General features: G+C 49.5%; 1 protein-coding gene across 1 annotated transcript in view; it reads left to right on the top strand.

Annotated features, from left to right (window-relative positions):
- ST8SIA2 (ST8 alpha-N-acetyl-neuraminide alpha-2,8-sialyltransferase 2) overlaps positions 1–19,263 on the top strand; it is a 79,837-nt gene extending 60,574 nt beyond the window's left edge. The window contains exon 6 of the mRNA XM_005694935.3: positions 14,797–19,263. Within this exon, the coding sequence (XP_005694992.1) occupies positions 14,797–15,082 (286 nt within the window). The 3' untranslated portion in view covers positions 15,083–19,263. The remainder of the gene's footprint in view (positions 1–14,796) is intronic.

Raw genomic sequence — 19,486 nt, 5'->3', positions numbered from 1 at the left:
AGTAGTATCTAAGTGTTAGTCGCTCAGTCATGTCCAACTCTTTTGAGAAAGCCACAGACTGTAGCCCGCCAGGCTCCTCTGCCCATGGGATTTCCCAGGCAAGAATACTGGAGTGGGTTGCCATGCCCTTCTCCAGGGCATCTTCCTGACCCAGGGATAGAGCCTGCATTGAAGGCAGAGTCTTTGCTGTCTGAGCCGCCAGGGAAGCCATTTGGAGTAGAGGCAGCAGGACTTGCCAATGAATTCTGTTTAAGGACCTCAAGGGGTGAGAGAAAGAGAAAAATCCAAGGCGACTTGTCAAGATTAGAGGTAGAGCAGATGTTCGGTCAATGGTGTCATTTTCTGTGATGGGAGAATTTGGGGGAAGTTTGTGTGTGTTTCGGCATGTTGAGAAACAGAGCTCTTTCTCGGACATGTTAAGTATGAGATGTCTGTTACAAATGTACCCCACCACAGTCCTGCCCCCCATCTGGGTCCTGCATCTAATGACTCGTCCAGTCCCCTGGCAGTTCGCAGTCTTCCCCTGGCGTGGTAAGACAGTTTCCGAGGGATATAGGGATGATCTTCACTTGGGCCTTAGCCTCAGTTGGTGTGACCTGGGAAGCCCTCTGAACCGCCCAGAAGGGACTCATGCTATTCTCATAAAGGTGACCCCTCGAGGCACCCGAGCCTGTGACCCACACTGGTCTCATTAGAGTAGGTATCAGTACAGAAACGCATTGCCCCCAAGAAAGACCCAGAGAAACATGCAGTGAGAGACACTCATGGCTGATGGAGCAGAGAGATACCTGCATGGACCAAGGCTCACTAGCCACATCCCTCATCCTGGAGGCTGACCTGTCAAGCCTCCCTTTAGCGCCCACTTCAGCCCCCTACAGGGAGCTGCCCTGGTGGCTCAGACAGGAAAGAGTCATCCTGCAATGCAGGAGGCCCAGGCTCAATCTCTGGGTCTGGAAGATCCCCTGGAGAAGGGAGTGGCAACCCACTCCAGTATTCTTCCCTGGAGAATTCCATGGACAGAGGAGCCTAGCGGGCTACAGTCCATGAGGTCACAAAGGGCCAGACATGACCGAGCAACTTTCAGCTCAGCTCATCCCCTCCCAGAGCGGGGCTGTTGCAGCATCCCGAACTCATCGGTTCAGTCTCCATGCCTTTAACATCATTTCTTCCTGGAAGGAGGTCTTTATGTGATTTGGAGGTCAGAGGATATAAGGGAAGGAGATGAACTGCCTTTTGGTAAAGAGAGAAAAAGTCCCTTGGCTGGGGAATGGGCAACCACCTGGAAGAAACGATGCAGCCAGAGCTATTTCCAGCTATAATTGACTCACTTTCACCTGTCAAAATAGCATTAAGAGCCAGTAATAAACCCTTTAAACAAACAGGCTGTTAATCCTGAGATTGCCACGTCTTCCTTTGCAGGAACTCCCAGGAGGAAATACTGCAGGAGACAAATGGGGAGGGCTTCTCCTTTTAGCAAGCGGAGGAGGTGGGAGATGAGAGCTCTGGGGGCTTGGGACTGGTTTCTGCCAAGGACCCCCTCCCTCTGTGGGGACTCTGGGCCTTGTGGGGTTTGTATCCAGGAGGGATTGTTGAGAAGATGAACAGTGTCTGTATTGAGAGGAAGAGCTTGCCTCTGTCTTGATGGGAGCTCATCTGGTGTTTACTGCAAGAAGCATGGGCTGATAAGGGGCGCAGAACAAACGCGTCTGAGAAAAGACCAAGGGGTCATAGAGAAGAAGGCTGAGGAGGAAGCTGGCTAAGAGGCGATCTGGCCTAGCATCAGAACCATGGGTTTGGGAGGTAGGGACACGTGGGTTCACATCCCAGCTCGGTTACTCCCTTAGTTTCGTAACAAGCTCGGCCAGGTGGCTTGTCTCGCAAGCCCCGCTTTCTCTCTGTATCCACTGGCGAGCAGTAGCTGTGACAGAAGGTCCCGTCATCGGTACAGGGTGTCCTGTGCCGACACAGGGGAGACAGGCAGTCAGGCACGGCTGCTGTGACCCCAGCAGCTGCCTCCAACCGCCGGCCGAGGGAGTGGACTTGTTCTGTAGGCTCACAAGGTAGAATCAGGATCAGAGGGTGAAACCACAGAAAGGAAAGTACGTTTAGGCTCCGTTTGATCAAGGTTTCTAAAGAACAATGGACCAAGTCAAATTCACCTGTCAGGAGCTCTTCACCTCAAAGTTCCAAGATGGACTATAGTTTGCAGAATAATCTCATTTCCTTATTAAAAGTCTATTTATGAGGTTTTTAATCCAGTCTCACCCCTGTTTATGAGGTGGGACCGGATAAACACTATTTATTGTGGTAAAATATACACCGCATGAAACTTAACCACTTTAACCATTTTTACAGTTACTGTAAAGTTCAGTACAGTTCAGTAGTGTCCAGCATATTACATCGTTGTGAAACAGATCTCCAGAACTTTTTAATCGTTCAAATCCAAAATTCTGTACGCATTAAACATAAGTCCCCTTTTCCTCATAAATCCAAGCTCTGGTGACCACCATTCTACTTCAGTGTCTATAAATTTGGCTAATTTAGATACCTCATATGTGTAAGTTGCTCCGTTGTGTCTGACTCTTTGTGACCCTGTGAACTGTATCCACCAGGTTCCTCTGTCCATGGAATTCTCCAGGCTAGAATATTGGAGTGGGTAGCCACTTCCTTCTCTAGGGGATCTTCCCGACCCGGGGATCTTCCCGACCCAGGGTTCGAACCCGGGTCTCCTACATCGCAGGCAGATTCTTTACCATCTGAGCCACCAGGGAAGCCCATTAGTTCCCCTAAAAGATACTTTACATAAGTAAAGCAATAGAGTGTCTTCTTCTTTGTGACTGGCTTGTTTTGTTTAATGTGATGTCCTCAGGGTCCATCCATGTTGCAGCATGTGTCAGAATTTCCTTGGTTTTGCAGGCTGAATAGCATTCTGTTGTATACAGATGTCATGTTTGGTTTGCCCTTTCATCCATCAATGGACATTTAGATTGTTTTTACCTCTTGACTCTTGGGAATAGTGTTGCTATGAAGATGAGTGTGCAGATATCTCTTTGAGAACCTGCTTTCTGTTCTTTTGGATATACACTCAGAAATGGAATTCTTGGATTATACAGTGGTTCTATTTTTTTATTTTTTTAGGACCCTCTATAGTTTTCCACAGTGGCAGCACCATTTTACAGCCCATCAACAGTATACAAGAGTTCCAGTTTCTCCACATTCATACCAACGTTTGCTATTTGATTTCTCCACATCCTTACCAACATTTGTTACTTTGTTTTTTGAGAGTATCCCATTTTAACCATTTTAAAGTGTACAGTTCATTTAGAAGAAATTCACTATCACAGAAAAACATAGACGAATCTCTATAATCTTGGGTTTGGCAATGGTTTCCTAACTATGACTTGAAAAGAACAGGCAACAACAACAATAATACAGTAAATAAAAATGGACTTTGTCAAAATTAAAACTCTGTGTGTGCCAGAAAAACAACACATCAAGAGAGTTAAAAGACAAACCATAGAATAAATATTTGCAAATCATGCATCTACCAAGGGATTAACATCCAGAATATATAGAGACCTCCAATAACTCAACAACAAAAAAAACAAACAACTCACTTCAACAATGGCCAAAGATTTGAATAGACATTTCTCCAAAGAAGATATACAAGGGACCAATAAGCACATGAAAAGGTGCTCAACATCACTAATCACTAGGGAAATATAAGTCAAAACCACAATGCCTTGCCACTTCACACCCACTAGGATGGCTGTTATCAAAGCAGTGGAAAATAACAAGTGCGAGGAAATTGGCATCCTCGTGCTTGCTGACGGGACTGTCAAGTGGGAATTGACTCTGAGACACCCTGTGCCTCTGCTTTACAAATGAGGAATCCAATGCCCAGACAAGTTTTGTGACTTGTATGAGGTCACCCAGCCAGTGAGAATCACACCCTGCGCTGAACCACGGCTCACTTTAATGCAGTGTCCCAGGTGCAGCAGATTCACATCCACCCACTTCTGTATTGGGGCACACTGTGAGTTCAGGGGGCTGGGAGCTGCTGCACTGCACAAGTGGTCTCCGCAAACCGCAGTGGGGAGCAGCGTATCGAGACTCCACGTGCACAGCACCACTGTCCCAGACACAGGACAGCTTCCCCACCAGGCAGAGCAGACAGGAAGGTCAGCACACCTCGGAACAAACGTATGAGACAGAGTCTGTTTCCAGACCCGTTTTACTCATAAGGAAACAGGTTCAGGAATGCTACGAGAGAGGATCACCCGAGCTCACTCAGATGGGCAGGAAGGGGATCGATCAGAATCCACAATAGAGGTTAATGTTCTCTGCTCCTCCCACCGCCACCCTGTTCCCGTGTCCTTGATGTACAGACTGATCTCTGTCTGTTGACCGCTGATGCCCCATGGTCACTGATTGACTACCAGCCTCCTGTCCAGCCAACTGTCCCATTTTTTTACCTGTGACTTGCATGAAGTCAGGGGCTTCCCAGGTGGTTCAGTGGTAAAGAATCCGCCTGCCACTGTGGGAGACGTAGGAGATGCAGGTTCAATCCCTGGGTCAGGAAGATCCCCTAGAGGAGGGCATGGAAGCCCACCCACTCTGGTCTTCTTGCCTGGAGAATTCCATGGAGAGAGAGGAGCCTGGTGGGCTACAGTGCACGGGGTTGCAAAGAGTCAGACAAGACCCAGCAACTAAACAACAGCACAGACGCACCTGAAGGCGTCAGTTGTCTGATTAGCAAATTCACAGGTGGTGTGGCTTTGGGGGAATTCCCAATACATGGGTCCTCGGCGCTGAATCCAAATTTCTCTTGTCAGGCTGAACTGAAAGTGTCAGTCACTCAGTCATGTCCGACTCTTTGCAACCCCGTGGACTATAGCCCACCAGGTTCCTCTGTCAGTGAAAATCATCTCCAGGCAAGAACACTGGAGTGGGTAGCCATTCCCTTCTCCAGGGGATCTTCCCAACCCAGGGATCGAACTTGGGTCTCCCACATCTCAGGAGAATTCTTTCCCATCTGAGCCATGACAGAAACCCTTGTCAGGCTGAAACAATGAGCCAATCTAAGAGGAAGACATTTCATATGAATGAATGAATTCAAGACTCTCTACTTGGGTTCCAAACGACTGTATGGGTACAGAGGGATCGGCAGTATAAACCATCGGCAGAGGTGTGGTCGCCCAAAGGGATAACATGATCTTAACAGCACACATCCTTAGCAATGGATGGATGGAGAACATCTTTGACAGTCAGGGAGTTCAGTTACGGCTTGGTCAAATCCCACTCGGAGAACCTCATTCAGTTTTGGGTACCAGGCTGGAAAGGGGCCACAGTGGCAAAGAAATTCAAAAGGTGAAAGGATTTGGAAAGAGAAGTCTCCAAGGACCATGACAGCAGTTTTTCTTCATTCAGCAAATACTTACAGACACCTTGAGGGTTCCAGGCCTGTGCTGGGGAAACACAAAAATCATTAAATGAAGGCTCCTGCCTTGAAAGAGTCACTGATTTGGGCTGTGAGGCTGCAGGTGTACAGTGAGTTCTGGGAAAGAATCTATAGCAGCAGTCCCCAGCCCTTTTTGGTGTGCGTGCATGCTAAGTCACTTCAGTCGGGTCCGACTCTGTGTGACCTTATGGACTGTAGCCCGCCAGGTTCCTCTGTCCATGGGATTCTCCAGGCAAGAATACTGGAGCAGGTTGTTATGCCCTCCTCCAGGAGATCTTCCCGACCCAGGAATCAAACCCATGTATCTTATGTCTACCTGCATTGGCAGGCTGGTTACTTACCAAGCACCACCTGGGAAGCCCAACCTTTTTGGCACCAGGGACCAATTTCATGGAAGACAATATTTTTCACGGGCTGGTGTAAGGGATGGTTTTATTGTAGCACATTACATTAATTGTGCACTTTAAGGCTGCCACTGATCTGACAGGAGGTACCAGTCCATGACCTGGAGGCTGGGGACCCCTGATCTAGAGTGAGTCTGGTTTCCTATGGACACTGGGAAGAACATTCCATCAAATACGATCATCTGAAATGATGGTTGCCTCTTAAGAATGGATGAATTCTGCATTCTTGGAGACGTCCAGTCTGCAAGGCCTGCCCCTTCCTGGGCTGTGGAAAGGGAAATCCATATTATACAGCGAGTGTGTTAATTTGCAAGGGCTGCTCCTGTAACAAAGCACCACAGGGGGGGTGACCTAAAGAACAGAAATGTGTTGCCCTACAGTTTGGAGGCTAGAAATTCTTCTGGGGGCTTTGAGGGAAGAATCTGTCCCACGTGTCTCTCTGTGGCTTATAGATGGCTGTCTTCATCATCCTTCCTGTGTGTCTGTCTCCAGCTTTAAGGACATCAGTTGGATTAGATTAGAACTCAGTCTCATAACCTCACTCTAAGTTGGTTATCTCTGTAAAGACTTTTATCTCCAAAGGTCACATTCTGAAGTACTGGGAGATATGACTTCAGCATACGAGTTTTGTTTTTTTTTAATAGTTTTTTTTTTTAAGATTTTTTTTTTATGTGGACCATTTTTAAAGTATTGAATTTGTTACAATACCGTTTCTGTTTTATGTTTTGCTTTCTTTGGCCACAAGGCATGAGGTAGTGGTTTGCCCCAGTCTCCTCCAGCGAACACGGATATGGAACGTGACAGTGTGTTCCATGGTGGAGGTTTAGTCGCTAAGTTGTATCCAACTCTTTACCACCCCTGTTTGGACTGTAGCCCTCCAGGCTTCTCTGTCCATAGGATTTCGCCAGGCAAGAATACTGGAGTGAGTTGCCATTTCCTTCTGTGGATCTTCCCAACCCAGCGATCAAACCTGGGTCTCCTGCATTACAGGCAGTTTCTTTACCAGCTGAGCCACCAGGGAATCTCATGGTGGTGTCACCTAAAGAAAGGGAGGAAGGACTGGAGTGTTAAAGCACGATGGCATTTGGTCATTTTTAATGGATTGTCTCCATTTTTTTTTTTAATAGTAGGGACATAGTCCAAAGAAAAAGTCAAATAGTACAGAAGGATTTCAAGTGAAAAATGAGCCCTTCTCCACAGAGACAGCCTGTTAAACTGGTTTTTCTATGTGTAACCTTCCAGAGATCCACTTTCACACCTTAGGGAGCATGTTTTAAGCACTGCATTTGCTAACTTCTGAAAATTATTCCATAGCGACATGCACCACTTCATCCTGCTTCACAGCTGCCTAACAGTCCACCATATCTGGACCATAATATCTGTAAGCAGAATGCATCAGTGGGCATCACAGGCTTTTCCAGTCTTCTGCTGGTATCATTATTACGGAGATCATCCAAGTCTGAGATCTACACACATATGTGTGTATGTAGGCTTGCTTTTTAGATGCGCCGTTGCTACAAAGAGATGGTTTTGCTACACACATTGTGAGTTTTCCTAGAGACTGCCAAATTGCCCAACCTGGAGGTAAGTACCAATTTACACTCCCACATATGATTATTGAAAATACCTGTTTTCCCTTAACCTCGCCAACATGACATATTATTAATACCTGCTATCTCTGCCAATCTGGTGAAAAAATGACATCTGACTGTTGTGTGAAATTGGATTCCTTCCATTGTGAGTGAGGTTAAATATATAAATATATATTTTCTGTTTGGAGTGGCATCAGTTTAGATTCTTGGAGAAGGCAATGGCACCCCACTCCAGTACTCTTGCCTGGAAAACCCCATGGATGGAGGAGCCTGGTGGGCTGCAGTCCATGGGGTCGCTAAGAGTCGGGCATGACTTGAGCGACTTCACTTTCCCTTTTCACTTTCATGCACTGGAGAAGGAAATGGCAACCCACGCCAGTGTTCTTGCCTGGAGAATCCCAGGGATGGGGGAGCCTGGTGGGCTGCTGTCTCTGGGGTCGCACAGAGTCGGACACGACTGAAGTGACTCAGCAGCAGCAGCTTAGATGCTGGAATCTAGACTGCAGGTGCCTTTCGTTTTGCTTGCTTTTGCTGTGCTAGGTCTGTGTCGCTGCGTGGGCTTGTCTGTAGTTGCAGCCGGTGGGGCTGCTCCCTAGTTGTGGCGCGCGGGCTTCTCGTTGCAGCGTGGCCGAGCACAGGCTCCAGGGCGCGCGGGCTTCAGCAGTTGCAGCATCTGGGCTCAGTAGTCGCGGCTCACGGGCTCTAGAGCACAGGCTCAGCGGTCGTGGCACACAGGTATAGTTGTGAGATCCAAGGCCTGTGAGGTCTTCCTGGTATGTCAAGCCCGTATCTCCTGCATTGGCAGGCTGATTCTTTACCACTGAGCCACCAGCAAAGCCCTAGCCAGAAGGTTTAAACCCCCAGGAAATGGTTTTGCCAGGTGCTTGCATGGCCCCTAGGACAGATGCAATATCTGTGCGAGAGTGGCTGTCTTTTGACTCCCTGAGCAGGGAGCTACTCGACCCGGATGTAGCAGGAAGAACCCCTTAAGTAACCAGCATCTTGTTCTCCCTCCTTTCTTTGGGCAACATGCTGTCTAGGATGCTGTAAGCCTACCTTTCACACGTGAGGATCCAGTGTCTGCCTAGAAGGGTTTAGAGTAAGGCTGGACTCCTTCACCTCTCCTATCAGTTCCCCCAAAGGCAGACACTAGCCTCTACTTGCTCATCTTCACTCATTGCTTCATTAAATAAAGATTGTGAAGCACCCACTTTGTAGATGAGCTATACTGAGATCTGGGGTAATATGGAAGCAGAAAGTCAACCTATTGTCATAGCAATTTAAATTGTAGGGGAGGAGAAAGACAAGTAAACAAGTCATTATAGCATGGTCGGTACTAGAATAGGAAAAGAACAGTGCACAGGACACAGACGCACCCAGGCAGGTCCTGGAAGGCTTCCTGCAGGAAGTGGCATTGAAGCTGAGACTGTAAGGAGTTGCCAGCCAGGAGAAGTAGGAGGTAGTGGTGTCCTGGAAGAAGCCGGAAGTCCCTAGTAATAGTGTGGCTGTGCACACCAGATGGTGGGAGGGATTTCAAGCCCAAATCTCAAGGACTTCACCAGTCGAGCTGAGGGTGCTAGCTGTCCTCCTGTGGATCTCAGGAGTCACGGGGGCTCTATTGGTGGTATGGTCAGACTTGAGGCTAGCCTGGCTCACTGAGAGCACCAACTTGGGTAAGCATGGAGGCCTGGGGACCAGGCATCAGCCTCAAGTACCCCCAGGGCTTGCCCAGCTCTGCAGGTTTACCCCAGCCTCTGAAACAGACCTCCGATCTCCACTTCCACAAAGCTGGAAGGCCACATCCTGAGATCCCCCCAAGATGCCAGAGCTCTCACGTGCTCCCAAGGACAGTGATAGTCTGTGGGGTCCCTGGACCACCACTGGCTGCCGATGTAGATGATGAGAGACCAGGCTGTCTGAGAGCCCTGCTCCTGGCTTTGCTGCTGATCTGTGCAAAGCATCACCAAGAGTCCCTCAGCAACCACCTGTGACACATTGCTGTTCCTTGGGGATGATATGAGCCATATCCCACGAAGTGCTTTCAGCTTAGAGAAAGCCCTCTTGGCCACTTTTTCTGAAAGTGGCAACCACCATGCTTGCCATGTGCTGAGCACGGGAATCCAGGGAGAAAGACAAAAAAGGCACTTTGGTGATGGTTTTTGGCCCTCCTCAATTATTGCCGTCCATGCTCGTAAAACATGGCGCTTAATCGGCTTGGCAATTGGGGTAACCGCTTTGAAAAATAATTACTGCCTTCTTGGAGATTACTTTGCCTTCTAATTAAAACCTCCAGACTGGTATATTAAAGGTGCATTGTCAATGCAGCATCCCGGATACACCCAGCTAACCTCATTTGGGAAGGCAAAATTAATTAGTTTGTGTTTTAACACCTAGCTGTTATCCTAACGAAAAGAAATCGTCTACAAGTCGGCCACGCACACTGTCTCTAAATTGGCCAGGGCGGCTGAGGAGAAATAAAGGAAATGGAGAGTGATTTGTTCCTGCATAACTCCGCCAGCTTCTAGAACACGCTGCTCGTTAGACGGCGGCCCCATGTCCCTGTCAGACCTCGCTGGGGAGTTCTTGTTTACCCAGAGAGGCAGAATTGGAAATGAGAGGGTCCCTCCTGCCGCTGAGCTCAGTTCACTCTGGAGCCTCTTTTGCTCCTAATACCTTTCGCTGAGCAATCCTGGGCAGCAGATCTGAGAGGCTGGGCATTTCTCTTCCTGTCCCAGCCGGTCAGACTCACAAAGCTGTGTGCACTGCTAGCCGCCCCCCTCCTTTACTACTACCTCCCCTTTTGCAATTCCATTTAAGTCCAGCACTTGCCGAGCACCGTGGAAGCCAGGATAATCAATTCTAGTTTATGCTACAATAACAATCCCCGGAGCCCTTGTCATTTCGCACAACAGAAGTTCCTCATCCTTGCAAAATGTGATATAGGTTGGTGGGGGCTCTCTTCCAACCAGCGATTCAAGGACTTAGGATTTTTCTATCTTAGGCTGACATCTTTCCAGGATTCACTGAGGTTATCCAAGGTAGGAAAAAAAGCACTGGAAGAACCATTAGTCCCGCAGGGGGCATTTCCGGCTGCAGCCCATTGGCCAGAACTGGTCACGTGACCCCAGCTCTTTGACAAGGGATGTTGAGAGATGTAGGTGAGCCCGCAGAGAACTGGTGGAGCGATGCTGTCTCTGCCACAGGGCCTTGGCTGCAGCACACACTGAGCCAGGGGCCTCTGATCGGCCCACAAAGGAGCGTAAGGCGTGGGGGAGGTCACAGCGTAGTGGGAGTCCAACCCAGACAGTCATGAAGGATCAGCCCGGGTTGAGAAGCACAATAGGAAACGTGGAAACAAAACTCATGGTAACATCGGGGAGAATGACTAACTCAGTTTGAGCAGAGAAGAGAGGGGAACAAAGGGAGCGTTTCCAGGAAGACGTGATTCATGAGCTTAGTTTGGGGGCCGGGGCCGGGGCCGGGGGGGGGGGGGGGCGGGGGGGGGGAGAGAGTTCACCCAGAGGACATGTCGGGGACAGGCGTATCTATGAGGAGGGCACAGCACAGGTCTGGGTAACCTCAGACCCACCTAGGAGCTACTTGGATGTTTCCCCACTGATTTCATTTTTCCCAGCCCCTCTCTGGTCAAAGCATCGATGGCCAGAAAAAAAAAAAAAGTAATTTCTAAAGGCCTTACCCTGCTAAAGCCTTGCAATCAGAAAATAAACCGCAAATCCCGAATATGGCATGTGGCTGTTGTTAGGCTTGAATATTTCAGAAAGTGAGTAATCTGTGAGATGCTCGCATGCAGGGACACAGCCTGTGGTTCGTGTGTCTCTGGATACCATCAACAGTGGCTGCAGCTAGCTCATCTCAGCCCTGACACCCTCCCCTACAGAATCACTATGGAGCAGAAACAGCCCAGGAAACAGGAGTGGGGAAGCCGCATTTATCCGAGCTCTGTGTGACCAGCTGCGTGAGAAGTTTGCCTCTTCTCGGGCAGGTCACCCTGGATTCTCATTTTTTCCTCTGTAAATTGAGAGACGGAAAAGAGTTCGATCCAGGAGACCCGTGGATTACTCACAGATGTGGTCTATTAACTCACTCAAGAGGGACCCACGTGATTTATTTTTTAAATGTTTTAAATTAGTTGCCAACATTTAAAAATTCGGAGAATTTGCTTGAAAATCCAGATTTCGGATAGCTTTGAAAAAATTAGAAAATTTGACAGCACCACACAGGACAACCTTAAAACTGGGTGCCCTATTAGATGCCACAGGCCATGCTGCTCCCTGTTGCCTTGGCAACACAGAGGTCAGTGTCAAGTCTTCCCTCCACACGTGTCCCAGCTCGTTCAGTTATATCCCCTTGCCAGGTTGCTACGCTGGATGAGCTCCCTAGACCCAGCTGTCTTTAAAGCTCTGTGACTACGCCTCATGCTTACTTTTAACCATCTCTTTTCTCTAAACAAGTCTCCTTCTTAGGTTCTTGTAGCAGAACTGCTTGCCAGTTAGAGCAGGAATTATTAGCCTTGGCTGTACAGTTGAATTTACAAGGGGAGTTTTTTAAAATGTCAGTGTCCAGGCAGCACCTGGATGGTGGGAGCCAGGCCTCGGTCCTCTTAAAGCTGCAGGCGATTCCAGTGGGCAGCCTAGGGTGAGAAGGGTTGAGTTACAGCTGAAAGTGCAGTGGACTAGCTCAGGAGGGGATGAGCTGCCCGTTGCTAGAGGTGGTTAAGCCGACGTAGATAAGCACTTCGCAGGGACCAGCTGCTCTCTTGTGGATTCTTCTCCTCCTTGCACTTTCCCTGCCTTCACCCCACAGGGTGCCCCCAGGCTCCGCTCAGTGCCACTGAGCATGCACATCACACTTACAGGGCTTCGGGACATCCCTGACTGTCCAATAATTAAGACTTCCAGTGCAGGGGGCACAGGGTTGATACCTGATCAAGGAAGATCCGGCAGGCCGTGCAATATGGCCAAAAAATATTTTTAAATCAAAAAGTGAAGGGGCTCAGCATAGGGTAAGTGGAAGGTTTTACTAGAGATAAAGAGGTTGGACCACACTCTCATTCTAAATCCAAGCAGGAGAAAAACCATGATGGGAAACAAGTGATGACAATGAGAATGGCTGTTTTCCCACTTCTGGATTATATGGAACTTGGAGGCTGTCTTTGTTGCTGTTGTTTAGTCACTCAGTTGTGTCTGACTCTCTGTGACCCCATGGACTGTAGCCTGCCAGGCTCCTCTGTCCAGGGGATTCTCCAGGCAAGAACACTGGAGTGAGTTGCCATTTCCTTCTCCAGGGGATCTTCCCAACCCAGGGATCGAACCTGCGTCTCCTGCATTGGCAAGTGGGTTCTTTACCACTGAGCCACCTGGGAAGCCCCTGGAGGCTGTCTTGGTGATCCCTTGGTCTGTGCCCCATCGTTGTATAAACGTGAAAAGTGGGTTCAGCTGGGAGAAGCGACTTGCTCAAGGAACACACAGGTGGCTGTTGATAGAACTGTCACTGAAACCCCTTTCAGCCTCTGTCGCTTAGTCGGTGAAATGGAGGTGGATTCTTCCTTACTGTTTTCCTGTGCAGGTAAACTGAGGCCCTCTATGTATGGAGGGAGCTCAGAGCCTCACTCACAGGAACCCCTTAGCCTAAGGCTCCACTCTTTCCCATACAGGAGACGTGGGTTTGATCCCTGGGTCAGGAAGATCCCCTGGAGAAGCAAATGGCAACCGACCCTAGTATTCTTGCCTGAAAAATCACATGGACCGAGGAGCCTGGTGGGCTACAGTCCATGGAATTATAAAGAGCTGGGCATGAGTTAGAGACTAGACAACAACAAGCACTCTCCCCCACCCCGCCCTTGTCTCCTCTAACACTCCTGGCAGACTCCTTTGCAGAACCCAGCCATATTGGGCAGCCCACATCAGAGGGTCGTGGGGCCTGTGGGCAGGGATGGGAAGGAAATCTGATGATGCTTAGGAGGCAAGGAGGTCAACCCCTGCCAAAGCCAGGCATGGTGCCAGGCAGTGGGCATCACGCAAGAGGCGGCCCCTTATCAGAGCTGGCCAGAGCACCAAGATCGGCCACACCTGTGTGCGTCGTCTGTGGCTGCTTAGTGCTAGGAGAGCAGAGGCCAGGAGTGTGGCCGCCACCTGGCCCTTTACAGAAGAGGTTTGCCAGCCCCTGCTTTAGATTTCAACAGGCCTGGGCTTCCCTGGTGGCTCAGTGGTAAAGAATCTGGCTGCCAATGAAGGAGACACAAGACACTCAGGTTCAGTCCCTGGATCGGGAAGATCCCCTGGAGCAGGAAACGGCAGCCCACTCCAGGATTCTTGCGGGGAGAATCCCACGAACAGAGGAGGCTGGTGGGCTACAGGCCATGGGCTCGCAAAGAGTCGAACTCCACTGAGCACACGCTCACTGTTATGTACTGAGCTCGAGGCAAGGTTGTTTTCTGCCTCGGTGACCTTGAGCAAGCCACTCCCATCTCTGAACCTCGTGTCTGCATCTGCATGTATTCACAGGCTTGTGTTCTTTACATCCAATCACATATATGAAAGCACAGAGCCTAAGGGCAGTTCCAGTACTTGATAAATGATGGCTGTCACTATTTACAATAGCTAGGGCATGGAAGGAACCTAGATGCCCATCGGCAGATGGATGGATAAGGAAGTTATGGTACATATACACAATGGAATATTACTCAGCTAATAAAAAGGAACACATGTGAGTTAGTTCTAATGAGGCTGATGAACCTCGAGCCTCTTGTACAGAGCGAAGTAAATCAGAAAGAGAAAGACAAATACTGTATATTAACACATATATATGGCATTTAGAAAGATAGTGCCAACAATCCTACATACAGGGCGGCAAAGAAGACACAGATGGAAAGAGCAAACTTTTGGACTCTGTGGGAGAGGGTGGAATGATTTGAGAGAATAGCATTGAAACGTGTATATTACCATATGTAAAACAGAGGACCCGTGCAAGTTTGATGCATAAAGCAGGACACCCAAACCCAGAAGGATGGGATGGGGAGGCAGGGGAGAGGGGTTTCAGAATGGGGGGAACACATGTATACCTGTGGCCGGTTCATGTTGATGTATGGCAAAACCACCACAATATTGTAATTAGCCTCCAATTAAAATAATTTAAATGGTGGCCATCAGTCCTCTGTGAAAGGACCTTGGAATCGGCCACTAGATTGGTATCCACAGGTGCTGGAGTGGCAAGAGGCAGGCTGTGGAGCAAGAGAAAAGTTTCCCCCTTCCTGGAAAGGATAATTCATAAACTCATGTTAATTTTTTGTGTTTCTTTTTTTTCCACTTTTTTCCTCCAGATACTGGTTGACTAACAAAGTTCACATCAAAAGACCCACCACGGGCCTCCTGATGTACACCCTGGCCACGCGTTTCTGCAGCCAGATCTACCTCTATGGCTTCTGGCCCTTTCCGCTGGATCAGAACCAGAACCCTGTCAAGTACCACTACTACGACAGCCTCAAGTACGGCTACACCTCCCAGGCCAGCCCCCACACCATGCCCCTGGAGTTCAAGGCCCTGAAGAGCCTCCACGAGCAGGGGGCTTTGAAACTGACTGTCGGCCAGTGCGACGGGGCCACGTAAGGTGGGCGCCCGGTGGGACTCAGTGGCTCACATTTGCTGCCAGCTACACCACAGGCAGATGGGAGTCGGGGCGGCACAGACTCTACAACAAGCAGGCTAGTGGTTTTCTTTGTTCAAGTGTAAAACAGTGACCAGAATATATATATCTATTCCTGCATATATATATTGACCTGAGTATTTATAACTGTGTGGTGTTCATCTAGCATTAGGCAGATAAGCCACAAGAAGAAGGTGTGGAGACCCCACCTGGACCAGATTGAGACTCGGTGCATCTTTGGGGGCAGAAGGACTCGACGTGAAAAGAAGCCAGTCCCACGACTTGGGATGACATGCTGCCTCCCGGATTGGAGAGGTCTTTGGGCTCATGGGTGATCAGAGAACCACCTGTGGACAGCTGCCCTGAGCCTCTGAGAAATGTGGATTCTGGGTGAGCCAAGACCCAGAGGGGACAACTGGACCCATGTCTAACATGGTGCTATTCTTAGAGAAGAGGGAGGTTGGAATGTTCAGCCCAGCAAAGGAGCACATGGTCACCAAGGAGCAGAGGCCAAGTCAGAGCTGAGCACTTGGTTCCGTGAACTTAGAGTTGAACTGCCCACGGGATGAACCATGGTTGACCCGCCTGTCCCAGACTGGCCTCCATAAATCTGGGGAGAAGGCTGGAGAAGACACGGTGGACAGGTCATAGTCCAGCTTTGCAAGAACCCCCAGGAGCCTGGCACGGAGCAGGCAGATGACACCCAATTGCTAGGGTGTCCCAAAACGTGTTTTTGAAAAATCACAACTTCCTATCAAGAGAGTTGGTGCTCTGACCCAGAATAAGGCAAAAGAGTGTCCCAAGTGTGGTGGTGGTTCTTTAAAATGACTTGAGTCCATCATGGAGGAAGGGAGCCTGGGCTTTCATCCTCAGGGTTAGCCTTCTTCCTTGCCCTGTTAGAATGTCCCCAGAGGGACAGTCCTGTTCCCTTCGGCCACCAGGGAAGCCGCCGCTAAAGCTTGAAAGGGCACGGCAAAGATAAATGTCATCCTTTTAAAATCGCCTTTCTGGTTGCCTCAGGAGCCCCAGAATGCGAGGCCGGGAAGAATGGTAAGCGTTGCGCTCCATTTGCCTGCAGCCAGTTTGTTTGCTTTCTGCATCATGCTCGCTGCGGGGCCTCTGCAGCTACACTTCTGTGTCAACGTCACTTTCTTGTTGCTTTCTTATCCTGATGGTCACACTAGCCAGCACTGAGCTCCAACACTGAGGTTTTCAGCTCTCCGGGGAGAGGCTTCAACGTCCATCCCCACCTCCCTGTTTTCACAGAGGCAGTGATTTTAGAATTTGGCACAAACCCTATGAAGATGAAGAGTTCAGACTTTTTTTTTTAAACCAAGTATCCAAATGCAGTATCCAAATACTGGATATAATCTCCGTGGGGAATCCTGGGCTCCATGCAGATAACGTGGGGCTAGAATCACAGGTCACGTGTAGATGAGCGTTAGCCAGCTTGATTTGTTAGCTTCATTCTCTTGTCTGATAAATAAATGTTTTAAAATCTATTTGAAAGATAAGTTTAAAAACAACAGCATTGTCTTGAAGGTGAAGGGAGTTAAGAAAAGGGATCAAGATCTGCTTCCAAGCCTAGGAGGCCAGACATAATCAATGATGATTCAGAGCGGGACATTTGCTCGAAATTAATGCCTGATGGGAAGCCAGTGGGGGCGGTGGAAGGATGCTCAGAACCTCTTAACCCCACAGGCGGACGCTCCAGCTCCGAACCACATCCGCATCTCTGTGTTGTTGCTGTTCTTGTTGACACTTGAAGTCTGAGATTTGGGATTTGCATTGTAAAGTGAATATTGTAAAAAGCAACAGCCCTCACAGCCTCTGTGGGAACAGAGTGGTTTGGACTTCTCACAAGAAGTGGAAATTAACGTCTCGTATTTTACACTTCTCCAGGGCCTTTCACCCTGAGGATCTCAGAGGCCCTGGAAGATGTTTCCTTGTGGAAGCCTCCAGCATCTTTGGGAACAGGCAGAATTTCCAGCCTCAGAGGATTAGCCAAGGCCTTGGGTTCCAGGAGGTTCCAGTGGCGAGTGCAGAGAAGAGCCTCATGTCAGGTCCAGAGTCAGCCCTGCGTCCATGTACCCATCAATGCCGCTCCCTGCAGGGGAATCAAGGGGCCAGAGCTCTTTTTAAAACATGGCTTTCTTTCTGTCTCTTCTTGGTCTTGGTTCCTTAAACTGAAACTACTAGAGTTGAAGGGGTAGGGACCATCTGCCTCTGGGCTCTCTCTAGAGAATGCTGGGGACCCAGGACAGTCCACCTGTCACCACTCCCAACCTGCAGGCCCTGTGCTGCCAAAACACTTTGGCTATGTGATGGCAGGAGCTCCAAGGCCTTGGCTTCCCCTCCACAGCCACCCTTCTCCATCTGAGCACCACAATTAGGAGGCAGCCGTCTTCTCCTCCTACTTAGAACTCAGTTTGCCTGAGAGTCCACTGTAGCGTCTGACCCAGCCTGGCTAGCCTGCAGCCCCAAGGAGTCCCAGTCTGTACCTGGTACCCGGTACCCTGATCTGCTGCCTTGTAACCACAGTGGCCACAGGCCTCCAGGAGCAGGTGCAGTCAGCAACCTCCCCCTGACCCTCAGCATCCCCAGTTCCCTCATCCTCACCCACCCTGAAGCCCCTCAGCCCTTCTGCATTCTCCTCACGCCCCCAAATGAGCCCCACTCTCAGCCTCCTCCTTTGCTGGAGAGATGGAGCCATCTGAAATGCAATGTCTCCTGTGGATCTCTTGACCTCTTTCTTCCCCTTTCACTGCCCTCCTCCCATTTCTGAGGGAACACCCGTCCCCTTGCTGGTCCTTAGCCACTCTGCCCCCTCTGTGTTCTCTCTCCACCAATAGACACACACCCACCCGTCCTGACCCCCGTGGCCTCACCCCTTCATCCCCAGGCCCAGGAGGGGCTCTCTGGTGCTGGTGCCACCTTTCCTCTCAACCCCCTCTTGTCCTCCACGCTCCTGGGGCCAGAGACTCCAGGTCAAAAGCCCCTTCTCATCACCAAGCTCTCTGCATTGCTCAGCTCCACACCGACTCCTGGACGTTCCCTGTCCCCAAGGTGCCCGGAAGGCCACATTCTCATGATTTTCCTCCCCCTTCCCATTGCCCCTTCATTGTTTATTTATGTATTTATTTATTTATGTATTTATGACTTATTTATTGACACCCTCACCTTAATCTAGAGAGTAGCCGTGGTAGACCTGACTGTTGTATCCTTCTCTCCTCCTTGGCCCACACTCAGACCTTCCCCACCGTGGCGTCCTCTCCTCGGGCCCCTTTCATCGCAGCCCTGCATGCTCTGTTAGCACCCCTCGCCTTCCTGTGAAGTCAGCCTCCACTTCCTGCAGCTCAGCACCTCCCTCGAGCTCCAGACTCGACTGTGCACTGCTTGCTGGTCATTCATCCCGTCTGCTCTGGTGGCGCCAGAAACTCAACATCTCTGAAGCCAAATCCATCACTTCTGCCTCCTCTTCTTCCACAGTCTCTCCACCCAGTTCTGAAACCCTGAAGTCATCTTGGTTTCTTCTCCATGCATCCCCTTGTTGCTCTTGCACCATCCTTGCCTTCTGGTTGCTCCGGCAATTTCAACGTCGGTCTCCTCGTGCCGGATCCTCTGGGCCTGCTTGCACGTTCTCTGTCTATCCTAAACATTCATAGAGATTTATCTTTTTAGTCTCCAGCCATTCACAAACTCTTAAAATAACGTGCAAGTCTTTGTCCTGACGTTACAGGCCATCCAGTAAGGCCCGATCCTTCCTTTACACCCTGCACTGGTCCATCTAGAATAGTCGTCATTCCTCAGAAAGGGGCCCAGTCTTCCTGTCTCTGTGCCTTTGGTCTTGCTGTTCCCATCCCCTGGAACACTCTCTTCTGGTTCCTTCAAGGCCCATGCAGAAACCACATCTTTCATGAAGCTCCCCAAATCGACCGACCACTGGGATCTCTCCGTCCACTGAACCACCGTAGCACTTTATTTGTACCTTTCTCACGGCACTTACCATATTCTGCCTTGTATTATAGTTATTGTGCACTTGTCTTATGACGTTCTTAGATTGTAAGCTCGCCAAGGGCAGGGACCGTGTTTTATTCATCTGTGTCCATCATGGCACTGGGGGTGGTGCATAGCACACAGCAATTGCTCAATAAATGTTTGTTGGATTAACTCCTTAATGCCTATCAAGGGCTGTATAATTAAGAAAATCATTTTGCTTCATATGATGCCACAGGAACCTCCAAAGAATCAGTGAGTTGAAAAGATACAGAAATCATTATCCCCACTGTGTAGATCATAAGACTGAGGCAAAAACCACGGGAAGCCACGTAGGTCACCAAGAGAATTTGCATCCAGGTCTTCTGGTT

This window comes from Capra hircus, chromosome 21 (genome assembly GCF_001704415.2).
Source record: "Capra hircus breed San Clemente chromosome 21, ASM170441v1, whole genome shotgun sequence".
Lineage (NCBI taxonomy): Eukaryota > Metazoa > Chordata > Mammalia > Artiodactyla > Bovidae > Capra > Capra hircus.
The sequence above is the reverse complement of the archived record's forward strand: the minus strand, read 5'-3'. Positions and strand labels throughout refer to the sequence as shown.